Source organism: Piliocolobus tephrosceles, chromosome 1, assembly GCF_002776525.5.
Source record: "Piliocolobus tephrosceles isolate RC106 chromosome 1, ASM277652v3, whole genome shotgun sequence".
NCBI lineage: Eukaryota > Metazoa > Chordata > Mammalia > Primates > Cercopithecidae > Piliocolobus > Piliocolobus tephrosceles.
Window position 1 is genome coordinate 80,813,822 of NC_045434.1, and position 24,309 is coordinate 80,838,130.

Below are 24,309 nucleotides of genomic sequence, written 5' to 3' on the forward strand. Positions count from 1 at the left end.
AAAGTGCTGGATTACAGGCATGAGTCACCACGCCCGGCCTTGTAAACTATTTCTTTTAATCTTTGTAAATAATATATAATTTATGGGGAGTTATTTTGAGACAATGTAAATATCATGTTTCTCATCACATGTTTACCTCCTAGTTTTAGTACCTTTTGATGATTCTTGCCTAAATCAGTTATTAGAATATAGTTCATATATGATAAAATTCATTAAAGCATATAGTAATTCAGTGGTTTTTGCATATTCATACGGATGTGTAATCATCACCACTAATTCCAGAGCATTTTTATCACCCCAAAAATGAAACCCTTCACCTGTTAGCAGTCATTTCCCTACTTCCCCCAGCCTCTGGAGACCACTAATCTACTTTTTATCTCTATGGATTTGCCTATTTCAGACATTCTATATAAATGCAATCATACACTATGTGGTCCTTTGTGTTTAACTTCTTTCACTTAATATGTTCTCACGGTTCATCCATGTTGTAGTTCTTATTGATATTTTACACCTTTTTATTTGCCTAAATCATTCATTTCTACGATTCCTGAAAAATGGTGCTAGTCTAACTACATTATTTCCGTCTACACTTATTAGGCAACATCTTTATTATACTTTGTCAGGAAGCCCTTTAAGAAAACTGCACAGTGAAGTTCATTTTAATAGATAGGGTTTCCTTGCTCTCAAGTAGTTACTAATCTTAGACAAAAGGGTCTAGGATGACCACCTTTCTTGGGGTTTACATGATCTTCCCTGACTTCCACTTGAAAGGTACCCTGTGAGTCCTCTCCGCCTGTTATCCCACAGGCTCCTCCCCACTCCTCCAGGTACCCCTTCCACGGCGGCTGCAGGAGGAGGAAGTGACGCACCGGAAGTGTCCCTGTTCCCCTTGCAGTGGGGGTAAGGAATCAAACCCCCAAAATGGCGGCGGCGGCGGAGGAACGGATGGCAGAGGAAGGAGGTGGCAGCCACGGCGACGGCGGCTCCTCTTTGGCCTCCGGCTCTACCCAGCGACAGCCCCCACCGCCCCCGCCACAGCACCCACAACCGGGGTCCCAGGCGCTGCCAGCCCCGGCGCTGGCTCCGGACCAGCTGCCTCAAAACAACACGCTTGTGGCGCTGCCCATCGTAGCCATCGAGAACATCCTCAGCTTTATGTCCTACGACGAAATTAGCCAGCTCCGCCTGGTGAGGCCCCCGCACAACTCCTGCCTCCCTCTCCCCCCGGCCGAGGTCTGGGAGGGGAGGAGAAGAGAGCGTGTTCCCCGGGGAGGGATACCCCCGCGAGCCCCAGCCGGCTATAGATCCGGGAGGGCGCCGCTCCGGTTCCGAACTCTCCCTTGGCGTCAGTCAGCAGGAGTGGGCTGGTTTCCAGTTGCGTCTTAGCTGCGGAGCTGGGGTTACTTCTTAAGGGAACTTCGCCCTGGGGGCTCCTTGCCCCCCGCCCGGAAGCGGGCCCTCTACGGGAGGGGTAGCGGAATTGGTCTTTCCACCTTCCGCCTGGCCTGAGAGTGGACCCGGTAGAGGTCACGTCGCCTGCCTTTTGTATGCCGCTTCCAGCCCCCGGCCTGGGTTGGGGGAGAAAACTCAGAAGTAGGCAGATGACCCCAGCCAGGCTTGGTTTATCTTGCAAGAATAACGTATTGTTCCCCACCCCAACCACCCAAGTTTCCTTGTTCGAGAAGATTGAGTAGAGTAGGGTGGCTCAGCTGCCCCAAACCGGGTAGAGGTTCCGAAGAATTCAAACGTGTTTACTTAGCCTTAGCCCCAGCGCCTTAGTTGACCACTAAAGTAGAGCCTTGGGAAATGACCATTCCTGCTTTGCCTCATCCTAACGCTTCCCACAGTAGTGAAGCAACTTACCCCTTGACGGGTTTTTTCTCTTTTGCAATTTATTTTTAACTAGTGATTTACGCCCACCCACCTGCTTTAGGAGAGGTTTCTTTATACCTTAAAATCACAACAGTTCAGTCCATGATTTTTAAAAATAATGAATTTGCCATTGGGCTTTTACTTCACTCCAGAGGTTTGACTGAAGGTGTGGTGAATGTTAGTTCAGTTAGATATTTTGCTGCTTTTCAGTGAATGTATCTTTAAGTGGTAAATAAATTGAAGGAGGTGGACATTTTGAAATGATTGCAAACCGATTCTATGGAGAAGCTAAATCTGTGCTGGGAATTGTTTTTAAGAGGACAAAGGCATATCTCTGTGCTGTGTATAACATTTTCTTATTACTCAATATGCTGTATTGTAGGCTTACTCCTCCAGTTTCAAGTGGATTATAATTGCATTTTTAAAAGAAATCATTACTTATTCGTAAAAGAGAGCTTATAAATATTAATTCAAACTGATGACCAATTTTTTTTCTAGTCAACACAGCAGTTCAACCATGCCAGTCTGCAGGATGGAAAATTTCTTCAGCTGAAAATGGATATTTCACAATTGATTGCCTCTGAATTTCCAAAACATTTTCTTCCTAGAACTTCATGTAGAATCTTAAATATTCCTTCAGATTTTTACAAATGATGGCGTTTAATCAAAATTCGTGCTGCACATTCATGGTGTTGGGGAAATTGGGCATATAACATTTGTTTGAATTGAACCATTAAACTAGACAATGGCTTGGTAAAGCTTGGAATATTCACAGTTCTGTTTTGTAAGTGTTGAGAAAAACGGAGTTTTGTTTGTTTGTTGATCATATTACTATTAAAAAAAATGTAAAGTTGTAGGGGGAGTAGGGGAACCAGCCTGTCCTAACCAGAGTTAAAACATCCCACAATTTATGAATAAATGACATCTCTGTCAGGTGAGATATTCAGCTGCATTCTTAATTTTTAAGCAGTTTTCTGGCCTTTTAAGGTTATAAATTTATAATTTCAAACTCAGATTTTTCATAAGGAGTCCCTTCAGTACCATTGCCCACCCCCAGGAAAAGATTCTGCCCCGTTCTACATCTGCAAATATGATTTTTCAGTGATGGGGAACTGTTTTTCTTAAGACTAATGGATAATTCTTGAATAGATTAAATGGATAATCTTTAGTGGGGATTTGAAAGTGTCTTTGCTTGGAAGGTACAATTCAGGTAACGTTATAAAAGAAAGATGTTCTTTCTTGCCACTAGGTGTCAGCATTAATTTAATTATGATCTTTTCTGAACTTGGCAGTCAAGAGAGTGCCTAGGTGTACTGTACAAGCCTTCTTAAGTAGCCATTTATACCTAAAGAATTGTTTGCAAAAAATCAAGGGACTTTAGTATATGCTGCTATCTGACATATAAGTTACATAGTTCTCTTCATTGTAAGTTTATTTTTTTAGTGGAATTTAAGGCTGGATATGCTTTGAAGGGGGTAATATTAAGAACAGAATTAGTTTTCATAAAGCTAAATGTCAGCTATTAGGTAGCTAGTGAGCTAGTTTATATATTGTTCAGGGACTTTTTTTATTCCTTCTCAGTTTACTTGTCTTATTGGGACCTCAGTTACAACTATGCTTAGCACCTAATGTAGACAACAGGTACACAATCCATGTACTTATTACTCTGCATTTTCTTTAAAAGTTTTGCTCTAGGCTGAAATTGCTACAATAACATTTTTCGGTTATTTGTACTGTTTAGTTGATAATAATCTTTGTTTCCTCTTACCATGAATAACTGATTTCCAAGGAACTGTGTGAATGCCTTTTTAAATTGGATTTTTGGCTGGGCATGGTGGCTCATGCCTGTAATGCCAGCACTTTGGGAGGCTGAGGTGGGCAGATCACCTGAGGTCAGGAGTTCAAGACCAGCTGGCCAACATGGTGAAACCCCATCTTTATAAAAATACAAAAATTAGCCAGGTGTGATGGTGGGTACCTGTAATCCCAGCTGCTCGGGAGACTGATGTGGGAGAATCGCTTGAACCTGGGAGGTGGGGGTTGCAGTGAGCTGAGCTCGCCATCTCAAAAAAAATAAAAATAAATTGGATTTTTTTTTTTTTTTTTTTTTTTTTTGGTGACAGAGTCTTGCTGTGTTACCCAGGCTGGAGTGCAGTGGTGCCATCTCGGCTCACTGCAACCTCCACCTCCCAGGTTGAAGCGATTCTCCTGCCTCAGCCTCCTGAGTAGCTGGAATTACAGGGACACGCCACCATGCCCTGCTAATTTTTTGTATTTTGTAGAGATGGGGTTTCACCATGTTGCCCAAGCTGGTCTTGAACTCCTGAGCTCGGGCAATCCACCCACCTAGGCCTGGATTTTTTTATTTCATTTTATTTTACTTTTTGGCCATTGACTATTGATCAAAAGATAAATCATGAGTCTGGTGGTTTCACAGAAATTACTCCTTAAATATTTGACTCCTCCAATGTAAAATTATTTGGCTAAACACAACCTTGAAATGACAAAACATGTACTTTGAGTTGTTTTTCCAGTAAAACAGACAAATTTGTGCTGATGCAGCGTTAGTATGTCACCCAGGCCCCCTTGGCAGGTGGGTGGGAGACTTTGAAACAAATGGCAAAGGTTAAGAAGTGAGAGTGCGGTAGCTCACGCCACTAATCCCAGCACTTTGGGAGGCCAAAGTGGGCGGATCACTTGAGGTCAGGAGATCGATACCAGCCTGGCCAACATGGTGAAACCCCCATCTCTACCAAAAATATAAAAAATTGGCCAGGCGTGGTGGCACACGCCTGTAATCCCAGCTACTCGGGAGGCTGAGGCAGGAGAATCACTTGAACCCGGGAGGCAGAGGCTGCAGTGAACTGAGATGGTGCCACTGCACTCCAGCCTGGGTGACAGAGCGAAATTCAGTTTCAAAAAAAGAAAAAAGAAGTGAGATCCTACCTTCGGGAGCAGATCAGAGCTAACTTTGAACCTATGTAACTTTGGCTCATGAGCATTATATTCTCACCTGCTGAAAAACAAGTATAGGGAGCTTTTTAAATTATTTATTTATTTTTAATTTTCGAGACAGGGTCTCCCTCTGTCGCCCAGGCTGGAATGCAGCGGCGCGATCACAGCTCACTGAAGCCTTGATTTTGTGTATTTTTGGTGGAGATGAGGTTTCTCCATGTTGCCCAGGCTGGTCTTAAGTTTAAACTCCTGTGCTCAAGTGGTCTGCCCACCTCAGCCTTCCAAAATGCTGGGATTACAGATGTGAGCCCCTGCACAATATAAAAAGGGGAAAATTTTTTTTCTATTTATTTAAAGTACAATATAAAAAGGGAAAAAAATTATCCTGTTTCAAACACTGCATTGTATAATTTTACCTGCCCTACAGGAGGCTTTTAAAAGATGTTTTAGAGAGATACTATCAATTTTTTTCCTCTGCGGTTCAACTGGAGCTCTTATTTTAATTGGAATCCTCTTAGTGGTTCAGAAATTGAATTTGACTAAAGGTTAAGTTGAGAATTCTTGCTTATTTTCTGGAATGAATTTTCCAGTCAGCGACAAAATACATAAATGCGTGCTTTTGTCTCAAGATATTTCTCTGGAGCACTCTAGCTAATTAAATCTGTTACCTATTTATAGTTCCTTTCGCATCTTTTCTTCAAATATGTTAGAAAATTTTAGTTATAGAGTGGGTTGGTTGGTAGGAAATATGAAGGAAAATGAAGAACCATTACTTCTTTTTTTGTTTTTGTTTTTAAGTAGGCAAGCTGTCTTCATTGTATCTCTCACTCTGCGCAAGAGTTCTCAGGTTTTTTGGTCTGAAGACACCTTTACACTTTTAAAAATTATTGAAGACCCAGAGAACTTACCTTGGAAAATTCTAGAAAACACAAGAATACACAGAACATATTCCATTAGCTGTCAGAACAATAATGTCAGCACATGTCATATTGCTTCTGGAAAATTCCACAGGATACTTGTGAGAGAATGAGTGGAAAAGGCAAATAACTTCTTGGTACTCTGAGAATCTGAGAATAGTTTGGTCTTGCAAACTTCCTGAAATGGTCTCCGGGACCCTGGGGATCTCCCACTGCCCAGACCACACTTTAAGGACCACTGCTCTGTATTGCTATATTCCAGAGAATACACTCTATTGCTGATTTTTTGTTTTTTTCTCCTACTGTCTCTTCAGGCTATTGATTTTATTAATGAGTGCATAAGTACGGGTAAGAAATTATAATCTCTTGGGGGCAGTTCATTCTTCCTGTTCTCACAAAGTAAAGAGGTTCAGTCAGTAACTCTGTCCACTGGATCGTCATCAAGAAAAAATATACGTACCTTCCTTGAGCACACTTACACAGCACCAGGATAACAAATGCAAAGATGGTAAATATGAGTGTTGAGGTTAATTAGGACTTAATCAGGAAAGACCTCCTCAAGATAATAAGTTTTTATCCAGTTAATAAAGGTAGAAGAAGAGCATTCCCAGCAGAAAAAAACGATGTGTAAAGTAATGAAGTGATTGGAGAAGAATGACTTAGAGGGATTCAGATAAGCTTGAATTTGGATATGTGAAATTGTAAATGTTCTAGATTAGTGGTCAACCGTCCTCCTATCCCCCCAGCTTTTTTATTTCACAGACCAGTCAGATTTAAGAAACTGTTTTTGAGAACCTCCAGGGTTGACAGCTTTTGGTGGGTGGAGCAAATAAGGGCATTTTAAAAAACAAAACAATTTCCATCTCTTATCATCATCATTTCTTAAAAGACACCAGATATATCTGCATACCTTGATAAACTGAGTAGTATGGATTCTTACAAGATTGAAGAAGATACTATGTTAACAGGATGAGCTGTGCATATAAATCCAACTTCCTAATTTTTGAGATTGGGAGCAAAAGATAACCTTTAATAGAGATTTTCCTTAAACACCTATTTCTAGCATCTTGTACTTAAGATTGATTGAAACAAACATCAAGCTCTTCAGTTTCCTGAATATCTTGGGCCTCTTCAAACACATGCTTTTTCCTGTTTTCCCTCTCCTAGAAAATATTTGTACCTTTGGCATATACCTCTTTCTATAATTCTTCTCTGAAGTTTATGTAGGTAATATTTCTAAGTTTCCATTGCATCATTTTTGCACTTACTACATTGGAATTATCATTGTGTAAGATGAACAGAGAACCTAAATATTTATTTATTTATTCTGTCTTCACCTTACACAATGATGAATACATTTTAAAACTGGATTCCAGCTGGGCACAGTGGTTCATGCCTGTAATCCTAACACTTTAGGAGACCCAGGTGGGTGGATCACTTGAGCCCAAGAGGCTGAGGTGGGAGGATTGCCTGAGCCCCAGGGAGGTGGAAGCCTCAGTGAACCGTGATCGTGCCACTGCATTCCAGCCTGGGCAACAGAGGGAGAGCCTGTCTTAAAAAAAAAAAAAAAAAAAAAAAAAAAAATTGGCTTCCATTACAGTATTTCCTTAATTCTAAGATATAAGAGTTTCATATTTAACTTTTTTGAAATCAATGCATCTTCATCAATTTGTATGTATATTATCGTGGTGGTACCTTTTTTTCCCCAGAAAAGTTGTTATTAAGTTGGTAACATGTCTCTAAGTCTCTACAGCGTCTTAAAATTGAAGGAGTTGAGCATACCGTATTTCAAGGCATCCAAGAAAAAAATGCCACCAATTGTAATTCTAAGACATTATGTATCGTAGGTCTATTCTGCTGTCAAATGTTTAAAAATGTGCATCTTAGAAACAGTTAAAACTTAAAGAAATAAAAATTAAAAAAAAATAGTTAAGACAAGGCTGGGCATGGTGGCTCATGCCTGTAATCCCAGCACTTTGGGAGGCTGAGACGAGTAGATCACCTGAGGTCAGGAGTTCGACACCAGCCTGACCAACATGGTGAAACCCCGTCTCTACTAAAAACACAAAAAATTACCCGGGAGTGGTGGCGGGAGCCTATAATGCCAACTACTTGGGAGGCTGAGGCAGGAGAATCACTTGAACCCGGGAAGCGAAGGTTGCAGTGAGTGGAGATCACTGCATTCCAGCCTGGGCAACGAGAGTGAAACTCCATCTCAAACAAAAAAGACTTGATGTTAAAGATTAAACAGGAAAATCACGTTTCACAAATGTATAGCCTGTGTGTCTTGCATTATTAAGAAGGACCATGGTAGCACAACAATTCTAAAAACAAAGAAAATTTTTCATTACTGACCACAACCAAGAAAACTACATTTATTCTCTTACAGTAGAACAGCAAGTAACAGGAGCCCAAACTATATATCTTTGTTCTTCAGTGATTTATTCTGTTTATTCCCTTTTGTCTTTATGGTATATACTTTTCCTAATCTTTCAATGCCCTGATAGTTTTTAACATAGTCATCATCTTTAGGCTCCATATATTAGGCTTCAGGATTTTATGTTACTGTCTTGGATAAATTGCCAAATTGCTAGGATTTTTGTTTGGTTGTAGTCACTGAGGAAATAAAATTTCTTCCCTTTAGCTTTGGGAAATTATTAAAATATGCCTAAATTTAGAGCTACACTTTAAATGAGATTATTTGAGTTATAAGTTAGCATACATTATCAGCAGCTATCATTAAATTGCTTGCCCTGGGGCAATTTAGTATATTTCTTTTTTCCAGATGTGACTTCTTTCTGAACCCTAAACAAAAGATGTGTGATCTCTTTTGGTTTTTTGTTTTATTTTTGAGATAGAGTCTCGCTCTGTCACCCAGGCTGGAGTGCAGTGGCTCGATCTCAGCTCACTGCAACCTTCACCTCTCAGGTTCAAGCGACCCTCCTGCCTCAGCCTCCCAAGTAGCTAGGATTACAGGCACCTGCCACCATGCCCGGCTAATTTTTGTATTTTTAGTAGAGATGAGATTTCACCACTTTGACCAGGCTGGTCTCGACTCCTGACCTCAGCTGATGCGCCTTGCCGAAAGATATATGATCTTTTGTGTTTTTGTGCTATTGGTTAGTCAGTGCTCCTTGAACATTTGAACATACAGGAAAACTACCACATTAATTACTGTTCTTTCCTTACAATATTGCCTAATGCTTAAAATAATTTTTCTTTTTTTTTTCTTTTGGGATGAGGTCTTGCTATGTTGCCCAGAATAGAGTAGTGCAAGTGTGATCATCATACACTACAGCCTCAAACTCTTGGGCCCTAGTGATCCTCCCACCTCAGCTTCCCAAGTAGCTGGGAAGCTGGAACTAAAGGCCCATGCCTCTGCACCTGGCTATGCTTAAAATATTTTTGATGTTGGTTTGTGTAGTGTTATTCTAATTTGTCTGTCTTTGTGACCTCCTGTTCTCTAATCTTTTTATCAGCTTTTAATTATAAATGTCAGTTGAGGCTCCGTTTATAGGCCTTTTTTTTCTTGTCTTTCACTTCATTTGGGGTCCATGTACATTTATTTCACTATCTTCAGTGAAATTTCGAGAACCATCTTTTTAGTCCTGGTAAGATAGTGCTTGCAGAAAATAACCAAAAAGATGGGTAGTCTTTCTTTTCTTTTCTTTTCTTCTTTTTTATTTATTAAGTCCAACCTGCAGAAGGGTGGTCATTCTCTTTTCTTTTTTTTTTTTCTGACACGGAGTCTCGTTCTGTCATCCAGATTGGAGTGCATTGGTGTGATCTCAGCCCACTGCAACCTCCACCTTCCTGGTTCAAGCGATTCTCCTGCCTCAGCCTCCCAAGTAGCTGGAATTACAGGCGCCTGCCACCACACCCAGCTAATTTGTATATGGGGGTTCATCATGTTGGACAGGCTGGTCTTGAACTGCTGACCTCAAGTGATCTGCCCACCTCGGTCTCCCAAAGTGCTGGGATTACAGGCGTGAGCCACTGCTCCTGGCCATTCATTCTCTTTTTAAAGTTACTTACCTGATTTCTCAACTCAAAACATGGGAAATTTTATTCCTCTCAGCTTGGCCCACACATCTCACATGTCTTCGGAAGTGGTTTGCTCACTAACGGTTTGTTCATTCTAGACTTTGTGCCTTTGCATACACCATTACATCTAACTTAGCATTCTTTGCCCTCTCCTCCTTCAAAGCCTGATTCAAATCTTCTGTCATGTGAAATCTTCCTTAGTTGGGCCTATCTGATTATTTATTCTTACTCTAATCATCCAGTCAGTACTTAAATACTTATGTAGTCAGCACTCATATTCATTTGAGTTTATAGGTTATTGAAAGATATCTAAACCCTAGAAGTTAGCTAGATCCAGTGCAGCAAAACTAGTAAAATAATTTTGACTGAACCTTGAAAATTGTTACAGCAGTGATTGACTTTAATTTTTGTCTTTGTAAATATATTGCTGATAAAAATTATTTCTCTCAGAAATTATCAACAAGGTTGTAGAGTCTACAGAGACAAGAATTGTTTTTCTACAAGGTTGTGTTACAGGGTACCTCAGTTTATTTTTAAATCCACTATCTACTCATCTGATGATTTAATGTATCAAATAGACTGGGTGCAGTGCTCAACGCCTGTGATCCCAGCACTTCTGGAGGCCAAGGCAGGGAGATCACTTGAGGTCAGGAGTTCAAGACTAGGCTAACCAACATGGTGAAGCCCTGTCTCTACTAAAAATAAGAAAAATTAGCCAGGTGTGGTGGCAGGCATCTGTAATCTCAGCTACTTGGGAGGCTGAAGCAGGAGAATCGCTTGAACCCAGGAGATGGAGGTGGCAGTGAGCCGAGATCACGCCACTGCACTCCAGCCTGGGCAACAGAGCGAGAGTCCCTCTAAAAATAAATAAATAAGTAAAATAAAATATCAAATAGTTTTAACAACAAAACATAGTTTTTATAGTCCCCAGTTTTTATTCCCCACAGGCACCACTTTCAAGTCTTTTGGCTGATTTTCATCTATTTGATATTGTCTGTTAACTTCCTAATAAGTTGAGAAGTTAGCCCTGTTGCCCTCATTTCACACACATAGACACTCCCTTTTCTTTCCTTCAATAACATAAGTTTTTTTTTTCCCCACATGAAGTTCAGTACTGGTGTTTGTGGTCATGTGATTATTCAGGATTGGAGCACTGGCTCTCTATAAAGTGTTGTCCAGAAACCCCAGAGAGGTTTCCAAGATCCTGTCACAGGGTCCATAAGTTCTAAAGTATTTTTTTTTATATAGTACTAAGGTTTTATTTATGTTTGGCATGCTCATTTTTTCCACAATTATACATGGAGTTTTCCAGTAGCCACGTGACATTTGATGACACGATGGCATCACACTGATAGCTAATGAAACATGCACTTGTGTGTTCTTGTGTTTTCCAGAATTTTCTGAGGTAAGAATACCTCAATTGATTGAATGCAGAGACAGGTATGAAAGTTGACCTGTGTTATATTAAACCACATATCAAAAAGCCTTGCAGAAATGTAAAATAAGGCTAATCACTAAATGTTTTGTTTTGGAAAAAAGTTACTTTTCATTAAAAGCAGTTACATATGTGGATATGTACTGGGTTTATGTCTTTGTTTTTTTCAGTAGACACTGAACAAATACTGATAACTGGTTTAGTTTAGTCAGAAATAGATTCTACTGTATTTTAACATGTTGGCCAGGCAGGGTGGCTCACACCTGTAATCCCCACACTTTGGGAGGCCAAGGTGGGTGGATCACCTGAGGCCAGGAGTTCAAGATCAGCCTGGCCAACATGGTGAAACCCCATCTCTACGTAGAATGCAAAAATTAGCTGGGCATGGTGGCCCGTAACTGTAATCCCAGCTACTCAGGAGGCTGAGGCAAGAGAATCACTTGAACCCGGGAGACGGAGGTTGCAGTGAACCAAGATCACGCCACTGCACTTCAACCTGGGTGACAGAGTTAAACTGTCTGAAAAGCAAACAAACATTACTTAATAGAAATTACTGGCCACGCGCGGTGGCTCACACCTTTAATCCGGGCACTTTGGGAGGCCGAGGCTGGCAAATCACAAGGTCAGGAGATCGAGACCATCCTGGCTAACATGGTGAAACCCTGTCTCTACTAAAAATATAAAAAATTAGCCGGTCGTGGTGGCGGGCGTCTGTAGTCCCAGCTCAAGAGGCTGAGACAGAAGAATGGCGTGAACCCGGAAGGGGGAGTTTGCAGTGAGCCAACATTGCGCCACTGCACTCAAGCCTGGGCGACAGAGTGAGACTCTGTCTCAAAAAAAAGAAATTACTTTGTACTTAAAGTTTATGTGCTTTGAATATCTGGTTTTATTATTAGAATATTAAAGCCTTCTCAAGCTTCAACCCAGTTTGCTAGAATTTTTGTCAGCCCTGTGTTCTCAGGAGAAAACAACTTACATCAAGAGTTTCATCAGCATTTCGTTTCAACAAACATTTGTTGATCATTTGTGCTTGGATGAGATGGAAAGAAGCATAAGACAGCTCCTAACTATCCATATCTTGTACTGCAACATCTACCCCATATGGTGAGAATTAACCTTAGGTTGATGACTCAGTTGCTGCAGAATCCTTGAACCTGGGAGGCGGAGGTTGCACTGAGCTGAGATCATGCCACTGCACTCCAGCCTGAGCAACAAAGTGAGACTCTCGGAAAAAAAAAAAGGTACATACAGCAAACTGAGGAACAATAGTAGGATACAGAGAGCTTTAAGCCATCAGTTATGAGTCTCTGTTAATTGTCTGTTATTAATTTGGTTATTGATTTTTGTTGTTCTTTTTTCTCCCTGTAGGTTTGTAAAAGAATGGACTTGGTCTGCCAGAGAATGTTGAATCAGGGATTTCTTAAAGTGGAGAGGTACCATAATCTATGTCAGAAACAAGTTAAAGCACAACTCCCAAGGTATGTTGTGGGTGGCAATGACAATGATATACAGCTGGTTTTGTTTGTTTCTTGACTTCTTTTTTTCAGTCTCGTGGTTTATATATTGCTTTCCAAGTTTTTATAGCAAAGGGCACAAAGATCACAATGTGATTTCTGCAGTGGTTTGTCCATTCTCACCGTTTCTGAGCAACATTTTACTGGAGGTTCTAGCCAGAGAAGATAGGCAAGAAAATGAAATATAAGGCATTCAAATGGGAAAAGAAGAAGTAGAACTCTGTGTTCACAGATGATATGATCTTGTGGATAAGGAGTGCACTAATTGATTGTTAAAGCTAGTAAACCAGTTCAGCAAGGATATGGGATATAAAAATAATATACAGAAATCAATTATGTTTATATACACTACCAATGAACAATCCAAAAAGGAAGTTCAACACATTTCATCATAGTTTCAAAAAGAATAGAATACTTAGTAATATATATAACAAAAACACAAGACTTGTATACTAAAAACTACAAATACCATTGAAAGAAATTAAAGAAGACTTAAATAAGTGGAAAGGCATTCTGTGTTCATGGATTCGAAGACTTCATATTGTTAAGATAACAATACTCTCCAGATTGATCTACACATTCAGTGTGATAGGGGTTGACAATAAGGTACAATATGTTTTGTTTGTTTCTTGACTTCTTTTTTTTTTTGTAACCCCATCAAAAATTCCAGCTGTCTTTTTTTTTTTTTTCCAAAACTTGATACACTGATCCTAAAATTCCTGTGGAAATACAAGAGTGTGACAATAACCAAAGCAATTTTGAAAAAGGAGAGGAGTATTGGAGGACTAACACTTCCCACTTTCAAAACTTAGTACAAAGCTATAGTAATCAAAACAGTATGGCACTGGCATAAGGATAGACTTGTAGATCAAAGAAATAGAGGCAAGAGTCTGGATAATAAAAGTTATATTTTTAATCAGTTGATTTTAACAAGAATGTCAAGATAATTCAATGCGGTGAGAATAGTGTTTTCAGCAAATGATACTGGGACAACTAGTTTTCTTCATGAAAATGAATGAAGCTGGACTTCTTCCTCATACTGTATATCAAAGTTAACTCAACAGGGATCATAGACCTAAGTGTAAATGTCAGCACTATATATAACCCTTAGAAGAAAATATAGTAGTAAGTCTTCATGAACTTGGATTAGGCAGTGACACCAAAAGCACAAGTAGTAAAAGAAAAAATTAGGCGAATTGGACTTAAAATTTAAAACTTTTGTGGCTCAAAAGACACCATTAAGAAAATGAAAAGACACGCTGCAAAATGAGAGAAAACATGCACAAATCGTGTATCCAGTTTGTATGAGGAACTCTTACAACTCAACAATAAAAAGACAAACCAGTTTTAAAAAGGGTAAAGGGGCCAGGTGCAGTGGCTCACACTTGTAATCCCAGCATGTTGGGGGACTGAGATGGGTGGATCACCTGAGATCAGGAGTTAAGACCAGCCTGGCCAGCATGGTAAAACCCTGTCTCTACTAAAACTACAAAAACTACCTGGGCGTGGTGTTGGGCGCCTGTAATCCCAGCTACTTGGAGGCTGAGGCAGGAGAATCGCTTGAACCCGGAAGGCGGAGGTTGCAGTGAGCCAAGGTCGCACCACTGCACTCCAGCCTTGGGGACAGAGCGAGACTCTCTCCAAGAAAAAGGGCAAAGGATTTGAATAGACACTTCTCCAAAGAAGATAAGTAATAGCCAACAAGCACATGAAAGGTGCTCAACATCATTAGTCATCAGGGGAATGCAAATCAAAACCACTACAAGGTTTATATCCACTAGTGCTTTATATCCACTAGGATGGCTACAATGGAAAAATGTTGGGGAGGATGTAGACAAATTGGAACCTTCATATATCAATGTTGGGAATGTAAAATGGTGCAGTCACTTTAGAAAACAGTGTGGCTCGAGGTCAGCAGATCGAGACCATCCTGGCTAACACGGTGAAACCCGTCTCTACTAAAAATTCAAAAATTAGCCGGGTGCAGTGGTGGGCACCTGTAGTCCCAGCTACACGGGAGGCTGAGGTAGAAGAATGGCGTGAACCCAGGGGGCGGAGCTTGCAGCGAGTGGAGATCGTACCACTGCACTCCAGCCTGGGCGACAGAGCGAGACTCCGTCTCAAAAAAAAAAAAAAAAAGAAAACAGTGTGGCTGTTCTCAGGCCGGATGTGATGGCTCATGCCTGTAATCCCAGCACTTTGGGAAGCCAAGGCAGGTGGATCACCTGAGGTCAGGAGTTCAAGCCAGCCTGGGCAACATGGTGAAACCCTGTCTCTACAAAAATTTGAAAATTAGCCAGGCATGATGTCCAGTGCGTATAATTCCAGCTTCTCAGGAGGCTGAGGCAGGAGAATTGCTTGAACCCGGGAGGCAGAGGTTGCAGTGAGCCGAGATCGTGCCATTGCATTCCAGCCTGGGCAACAGAGTGAGACTTGGTCTCAAAAAAAAAAAAAAAAGAAAGAAAGAAAACAGTTGGGCTGTTCTCAAAAAGTTAAACAGAGAGTTACTGTCTGAGCCACCAATTTCATTCCTACATAAGTACCCAAAATAAATGAAAACATAATGTTTGCACAAAAACTTGTACACGAACATTTTTAGCAGCATTATTCATAATAGCCAAAAAGTGGAGACAACCCAAGTGTCCATCAGCTGATGAGTAAACAAAGTGATGATATATCTGTATGATGAAATGTTACTGGGCAATAAAAAGGTACATGCTACAACAAGAACGAACCTTGAAAACTATGCTGAATGAAAGAAGCCAGAAACATAAGGCCACTTTATGATTCCATTTATCTGAAATCCTCAGAATAGGTCGATCCAGAGAAACATAAAGTAGATTAGTATTGCTAGGGACTGGGAGAATGAGAGTGGCTGATAATGGTTCCAGGAGTTCATTCTGTGGTGATGAAAATATTCTGAAATTAGATAGTGGTGATAGTTGTACAATCCTGTGAATATACTAAACACCACTAAATTGTCCTCTTTAAGATAATTTTAGGCCGGACGCGGTGGCTCAAGCCTGTAATCCCAGCACTTTGGGAGGCCGAGTCGGGCGGATCACGAGGTCAGGAGATCGAGACCATCCTGGCTAACACGGTGAAACCCCGTCTCTACTAAAAATACAAAAAAACTAGCCGGGCGAGGTGGCGGGCGCCTGTAGTCCCAGCTACTCCGGAGGCTGAGGCAGGAGAATGGCATAAACCCGGGAGGCAGAGCTTGCAGTGAGCTGAGATCCGGCCACTGCACTCCAGTCCGGGCGACAGAGCGAGACTCCGCCTCAAAAAAAAAAAAAAAAAAAAAGATAATTTTATTATGGATGAGTTATTTCTCAAATTGTTAAAAAGTTTAAAGGAGTTAAATTTTATGGTCCAAAGCATATAGTCTCCTGCCTATATTTCTATTTCTATGTGTAATCCATTCATTTATCTAATTTCTATGGTTCTAATAGCCATTAGATTTGATAACCAAAAAACCTTTTTTTTTTTTTGAGATGGTGTCTTGCTCTGTCGCCCAGGCTGGAATGTAGTGGTGCGGTGTTGGCTCACTACAACCTCCTCCTCCCAGATTCAAGCGAGTCTCCTGCCTCAGCCTCCCGAGTAGCTGGGACTATAGGAGTGTACCATCACGCCTGACTAATTTTTGTATTTTTAGTAGAGACGGGGTTTCACCATGTTGCCCAGCCTGGTCACAAACTCCTGACCTCAGGTGATCCACCTGCCTCAGCCTCCTAAAGTGCTGGGATTACAGGCGTGAACTTCCAAGCCCGGCCCCAAAAAACCTAATTTAAAAATATGTATATATAATTTGGGTTTTTTTTGTTTGTTTGTTTTCAAATATTTTGTCAGTGAGTACCAGTCCTTGATAAGGATTTCTAGGCATAGTGATTCATTCATCATTACAGTTAAATTATGACCCAATTGTAGATTTCTAAATTAACATGTAAAAAAGTGTTTCATTAAACTATCTTGATTGCTTAATATTTTAGTCCACAATACTGCTTTAATGGTTGCCTTGCTTTTATTATTATTATTATTATAGGAGAGAGTCAGAAAGGAGAAACCATTCATTAGCTCGTCATGCAGACATTCTTGCTGCTGTTGAAACAAGGCTGTCACTATTAAATATGACTTTCATGAAATATGTGGATTCCAATCTCTGTTGCTTCATCCCAGGAAAGGTAAAATAGAATTGCTTGCCTAGAACAGCTGGACTGCCCTACATAAACTTATTATAAAGTTATGAATTTTTAATTTTAGAAATGTTAGAATTGTTTCTACTTCTCTAAATGAGTTTCTACTAATGAATTTGGCTTCTGTACAGTTATTAATATAAATATATATCATTTATGTGATCTTTATATTTAAAATTCTAATTATGAAATAGACAGTTGAAACTCTAATATTATTTAGAGAAGTTTGTTAAGAGTTCATACTTAAGAATAAAATTTGAGGTTTTACTGTTTCATATGATGCCAGAGATACAGCAATGAACAACATACATATTATCCCTGCCTTCAAGACTGTTAAAATTTTGGGGAGGTGGAATAGGAGGGACAAGCTGGTTTTTGTTTTGTTTGATAAATGTTTCATAAAGACAACTTTATAAACTTTCAGATTTCACAAGAATAAACAATTGCTATTTACCAATATTCCGAGAACTATATAGCAGTCCTGTTTAACATAGAAATAAATATATTGTGGCATATTTACCATTACTAAGTTAATAAAAACTCCAACATTCAACACACTACTTATACCTTCAGTAGTACCCTGCTCCTTGAATTAAGTATAAATTGAGATATGTCTGTATCTTTTTATATGGAAGTGGTAGAGATGTAATTAAAGGTCATTTTGCTACTTGGTTGATGCTAGCAAAAGGTTCCCTTAACATGGTTGGAAATAATTAATATCTAGTAAAATTTGAATGTTCTCTTTTTATTTCCAAAGATAATTTACATTGGCAATATTTAATATGTACTTTGTCCATTTTTAGTTTTCTTTGACATTTATTTTTGGGGGAATCACATTTCTTATAATTGTATTTGAAATATTTTTGGTATATCTCGCTGTCTTTGCATTATCCACATTTTCTTTTAAAGATCTTGTTGCATACCAGCACATTACCTACTAATGCTTTTTATAGGGTGCTGTAAGAGGGTGACCAGTTAGATACTTCAGAGTGATTCTTATGCCAGATTTTTCTGAATCTGACTTAAAGGCCTTAACTTTTAAGTGTTCCTGAGAAGTTCTTTGAACTTAGCTTGTTTCATATAGCATCATAGTTTTTATTGCATATCTCATTGTTAGAAACATGAATGTTTAAGAAACATCTCACAGTTACCATAACTTCCAAGAGGGTTCAGTCAGTTGTTAAGTAACAGAGTTGAATAGTTTGTGACAGAGTTCATGTGGCCTACAAATATTAAAATATTTAGGATCCAGGCTGGTTGTAGTGACTCAAACCTCTAATCCCAGATACTTATGAGGCTGAGGCACGAGAATCCCTTGAACCCGGGAGGTGGAGGTTGCAATGAGCCAAGATCACACCACTGCACTCCAGCCTGGGCAACAGAGCAAGACTCTGCCCCAAGAAAAAATAAAAAGAAAAGAAAAATTTAGTATCTGGCCTGTACAGAAAAAGTTACCAATTTCTGTGCTAGTTGATCAGGCTCGTGTGTTTGGAATGGTGATCTTTACAGTCCAAATAAATAATGTTGCCAGGCGCAGTGGCTCACACCTGTAATCCCCACCCTTTGGGAGGCCGAGGCAGGCAGATCACAAGGTCAGAAGATCGAGACCATACTGGCCAACATGGTGAAACCCCATCTCTACTAAAAATACGAAAATTAGCTGAGCATGGTGGCACACGCCTGTAATCCCAGCTACTCGGGCATCTGAGGCAGGAGAATCGCTTGAACCAGGGAGTTGGAGGTTGCAGTGAGCCGAATCATGCCACTGCACTCCAGCCTGGCAACAAAGCAAGACTCCGTCTCAAAAACAAACAAAGAATGTTAAATTCACTTGAGTCCCTGTCATTTTTTGGAAACCACTTGTTGACTTTTTTTTTTTTTTCTTTTTGAGACGGAGTCTCGCTGCATTACCACCCAGGCTGGAGTGCAGTGGGGCAGTCTCAGCTAACAGCAACCTCTCCCTCCCGGTACAGGAGTGTTCCCTTTTTTGTACTTCACATGCTTAAACTTTTCACATCCTGTCTGCAAAAAATAAGGATGTGGCATTTAGTTTCCACATGATAAAGTAAGAACATTATACAAAATTTTCAGTCTAACATATAATCTTCATTTAATATATGGTGTTTATGATAAGTTGTTCTTGTTTTCCCTGAGATCTTGCTTCTCGGATATACTTAAAAGTCTAGGCCGGGTGCGGTAGCTCACACGTGTAATCCCAGCACTTTGGGAGGCTGAGGCGAGCGGATCACGAGGTCAGGAGATTGAGACCATCCTGGCTAACATGGTGAAACCCTGTCTCTACTAAAAATACAAAAACAAAATTAGCTGGGCCTGGTGGCAAGCGCCTGTAGTCCCAGCTACTCGGGAGGCTGAGGCAGGAGAATGGCATGAACCTAGGAGGCAGAGCTTGCAGTGAGCTGAGATCACACCACTGCACTCCAACCTGGGCGACAGAGCAAGACTCTGTCTCCAAAAAAAAAGTTCAGAAGCGTTTTTGTTTTTGAAATGGAGTCTCGCTCTGTCGCCCAGGCTGGAGTCCAGTGGCACAATCTCAGCTCACTGCAACCTCTGCCACCCACCTAGGTTTAGGCGATTCTTATGCCTCAGCCTCCTGAGTTGCTGAGACTACATGTGCACACCCCACACCCAGGTAATTTTTGTATTTTTAGTAGAGATGGGGTTTCACCATGTTGGCCAGGCTGGCCTCAAAACTCCTGACCTCAAGTGATCCGCCTGCCTTATCCTCCCAAAGTGCTGGGATTACAGGTGTGAGCTACTGTGCCTGGCCACGGAAGCTTGTATACTTTGTTAAGAAAACCAACTTTTGTGATTTTATATGGACTACATTCATTTTGTCCAACTTTAGGTCTACAGTGAGCATTTTATTCACTTTAGTGAATCTGAGTAGTAGCAGCATTATAGTTTAAATTAGATAGCCAAATATGTACCAGAATTTTGGACCTTTAAAGTAAAAGTTGGGGCCGGGCGCGGTGGCTCGCACCTGTAATCCCAGCACTTTGGGAGGCCGAGGTGGATGGATCTTGAGGTCAAGAGATCGAGACCATCCTGGCCAACATGGTGAAATCCCATCTCTACTAAAAATACAAAAATTAGCTGGCCGTGATGTTGTGAACCTGTTATCCCAGTTACTCAGTAGGCTGAGGCAGGAGAATCGCTTGAACCCGGGAGGTGGAGGTTGCAGTGAGCCGAGGTCGTGCCACTGCCCTCCAGTCTGGGCTATAGAGTGAGACCCTGCCACACACGCACAGAAAGAATTTAGACAGGTTACAAGTTTGCTATTACCTAGGACAGGGACCAGCAAACTTTTTTTTTGGTAAAAGGCCAGATCATAAAAAGTTTTGGCCTTGTGAGCCTTGTGCTCTCTGTCACAGCTATGCAATTCTGAGAAACAGCTGCGTGCAATGTGTGGTAAATGAATGCTTGTGCCTGCGTTCCAGTAAAACTTTATTTACAAAACCAGGCATAGGCTAAATAGGGGCATAGTTGGCCAACCCTAACTACCACATTGATATTCTCTTTATCTTCTCTCAGAACTAAGATGTTGTAGAATGTTGGCTTACTCCTTATACATTTCTCAAATCTTCTGTTTAACACATGGAAGTTACACTTTTTACAGTAAACTCATGTTAGTATCAGCAGTTTACATATACTGAAGCACAACTATATGTGAGCATTGAGCAACCAACCGTTCACAGAGATAATGAAAAAAGATGTGGATAGTCTCTGCTCTTCTGTTTTATTTATATATTTTTAAAATATTTTTAGAGACAGGGTCTCACCATGTTGCCCAGGCTGTCTTAAACGCCTAGACTCAAGCAATCCACCCACTTCAGCCTCCCAAAGTGCTGGGATTACAGGTGTGAGCCCCCATACGGAGCAGCATAGCCTCTGCTCTTTTTTGTTTTGTTTTGTTTTGTTTTGAGATGGAGTATGTCTCTGTCAGCCAGGCTGGAGTCTTGGCTTACTGCAACCTCCGCCTCCTGGGTTCAAGCGATTCTCCTGCCTCAGCCTCCCAAGTAGCTGGGACTACAGGCGCATGCCACCATGCCCAGCTAAGTTTTCTTGTATTTTTAATAGAGACAGGGTTTCACCTTGTTAGCCAGGATGGCCTCGATCTCCTGACCTCATGATCCGCCTGCCTCAGCCACCCAAAGTGCTGGGAGTACAAGTGTGAGCCACTGCACCCTTCCCAGTTTCTGCTCTTAATTGTCCCTAGTAGCCCTGGTAAACCTTCTGTTCTTATTGAAACACAGTGGTCCCCAAGAATTAGGGGTTTTAGAATATAATTGGCTATGTAAGGCCATGAAGCTATATTTCCCTGAACAGACATAAAAATCTATATATTAGGCATTATTGGCTTGTATTTATTGTTCTGGGAAAGAAAACTGGTGGTGGTACATTTTTTTATTCCTTTTTTCGTGTGTAAATTTTTGTTTTCTTGTAATTTCAAGTTTACACAAAAATTACAAGACTAGTACAAGGAACTCCCATAGAGCTTATTTGCATATCCAGCAGTTATTTACCTTTCATCCTGTTTGCTTTTATTTTCTCTTTATAAATACATTTTGGCCAGGCACAGTGGCTGCCGCCTGTGATCCCAGCACTTTGGGAGGCCGAGGCGAGTAGATCACAAGATCAAGAGATCGAGACCAGCCTGGCCAACATTGTGAAACCCCGTCTCTACTAAAAATACAAAAATTAGCTGGGCATGGGCCAGGTGCGGTGGCTCACGCCTGTAATCCTTTGGGAGGCCAAGGCAGGTGGATCACGAGGTCAGGAGATGGAGACCATCCTGGTTAACACGGTGAAACCCCGTCTCTACTAAAAATACAAAAAAACTAGCCAGGCGTAGTAGCAGGCGCCTGTAGTCCCAGCTACTTGGGAGGCTGAGGCAGGAGAATGGTGTGAACGTGGGAGGCCGAGCTCGCAGTGAGCCGAGATTGTGCCACTGCACTCCAGCCTGGGTGACAGAGCAAGACTCCATCTCAAAAAAAAATAAAATCAAATAAAGTAAAATTAGCTGGACATGGTGGCACGTGCCTGTAGTCCCAGCCACTTGGGAGACTGAGGCAGGAGAATCACTTGAACCCAGGAGGCGGAGGTTGCAGTGAGCTGAGATTGCGCCACTGTACTCCAACCTGGTGATAGAGTGAGACTTCATCTCAAATACATACATACATGTATACATACATACTTTTTGGCCAGGCATGGTGGCTCATGCCTGTAATTCTAATACTTTGGGAGGCTGAGACGAGCAGATGGCTTGAAGCCGCTAGAAGTTCAAGACCAACCTGGGCTGCAAAGTAAGACCCCTGTCTCTACAAAAAAAAATTAATTAGCTGGGTGTGGTGGCATGCACCTGTAGTCCCAGCTACTTGGGCGGCTGAGGTGGGACGATTGCTTGAGCCTGGGCAGTCAAGGCTGCAATGAGCTATGATCATTCCACTGCACTCCAGTCCTGGGTGACAGAGCAAGATCCTGTCTCAAGAAAATAAAATGTAGGCCGGGTGCAGTGGCTCAAGCCTGTAATCCCAGCACTTTGGGAGGCCGAGACGGGCGGATCACGAGGTCAGGAGATCAAGACCATCCTGGCTAACCTGGTGAAACCCCGTCTCTACTAAAAAATACAAAAAACTAGCCGGGCAATGTGGCGAGCGCCTGTAGTCCCAGCTACTCGGGAGGCTGAGGCAGGAGAATGGCGTGAACCCGGGAGGCGGAGCTAGCAGTTAGCTGAGATCCGGCCACTCCACTCCAGCCTGGGCGACAGAGCGAGACTCCGTCTCCAAAAAAAAAAAAAAGAAAAGAAAATGTAAATACTTTTTTTCCTGAACCACTTGAAAATAAGTTGGAGACACTGTGCTCCTTAGTTCCTAAATATTTCATTGTATTTCCTAAAAGCTAGGATACTCTTACTTAACCATAGTACAGAGAGCAAAATCAGAAAATTGTAACACTGATGTAATACTGTTATGTAGTTAACAGTTCATACTCAAGTTTCATCACATATTCCAATAATACTCTTCCTATCAATTTTTTTTTTGTTAATACAGAATGTAATCCAGAACCATGGATGGACTCTAATCTTCTTATATCTGGAACAATTCCCTAAGCTCTCTTTGTGTCACTTGATAGTCACATTTTTGAAGAAGATAGGTCAGTTATTTTGAGGGATATGCTTCCATTTAAGTGTAATGCTTACAGAATGTTGTTTTTGTTTCTTTTGAAGTTGATTTTAATGTGGAGCTACTCTTTTTTTTTGTTTTTGAGACTGGTCTTGCTCTGTCGCCCAGGCTGGAGTGCAGTGGCACGATCTCTGCTCACTGCAAGCTCCGCCTCCCGGGTTCACGCCATTCTCCTGCCTCAGCCTCCGGAGTAGTTGGGACTACAGATGCCATCACCACGCCCGGCTAGTTATTTTGTATTTTTTTTAGTAGAGACGAGATTTCACTGTGTTAGCCAGGATGGTCTTGATCTCCTGACCTCGTGATCCACCCGCCTCGGCCTCCCAGAGTGCTGGGATTACAGGCATGAGCCACCGCACCCGGCCAATGTGGAGATATTCTTAAAAATCAAGAGTAGTTGGGAACATTTCTCCTTTTACTATGCTTGTCCCAAAATAAATATATACAGCCATGAGCCTTTAAAGGAAAAAAAAAAGTCTGTTTTCATATTAAAGAGAATATAACAGGCCAGGCAGGATTGCTCACGCCTGTAATCCCAACATTTTGGAAGGCTGAGGCGGGTGGATCACCTAAGGTCAAGAGTTCTAGACCAGCCTGGCCAACTTGGTGAAACCCCATCTCTACTAAAAATACAAAAAATTAGCCAGGCATGGTGGCATGCGCCTATAATTCCAGCTACTCAGAAGGCTGAGGCAGGAGAATCGCTTGAACCTGGGAGGTGGAGGTTGCAGTGAGCCGAGATCATGCCACTGTACTCCAGCCTGGGCAACAGAGTGAGACTCTGTCTCAAAAAAAAAAAAAAAAAATTATTCTGAAAAATAAGAAAAGATACGCCAGCCTGGCCAACATGGTGAAACCCTTTCTCTACTAAAAATGCAAAATTAGGCCGGGCGTGGTGGCTCAAGCCTGTAATCCCAGCACTTTGGGAGGCCGAGACGGGCGGATCACGAGGTCAGGAGATCGAGACCATCCTGACTAACACGGTGAAACCCCGTCTCTACTAAAAATACAAAAAATTAGCCGGGCGAGGTGGCCGGCGCCTGTGGTCCCAGCTACTCGGGAGGCTGAGGCAGGAGAATGGCGTGAACCCGGGAGGCGGAGCTTGCAGTGAGCTGAGATCCAGTCACTGCACTCCAGCCTGGGCGACAGAGCAAGACTCCGTCTCAAAAAAAAAAA

At 41.4% G+C, this 24,309-nt stretch overlaps 1 protein-coding gene across 1 annotated transcript in view; it reads left to right on the top strand.

Annotated features, from left to right (window-relative positions):
* Positions 1-884: 884 nt before the first annotated feature.
* The window catches only part of FBXO28 (F-box protein 28), a 43,435-nt gene continuing 20,010 nt past the window's right edge, over positions 885-24,309 (top strand). Inside the window, exons 1-3 of the mRNA XM_023203664.2 lie at positions 885-1,188; positions 12,592-12,701; positions 16,780-16,918. Of these exons, the coding sequence (XP_023059432.1) occupies positions 922-1,188; positions 12,592-12,701; positions 16,780-16,918 (516 nt within the window). The 5' untranslated portion in view covers positions 885-921. The remainder of the gene's footprint in view (positions 1,189-12,591; positions 12,702-16,779; positions 16,919-24,309) is intronic.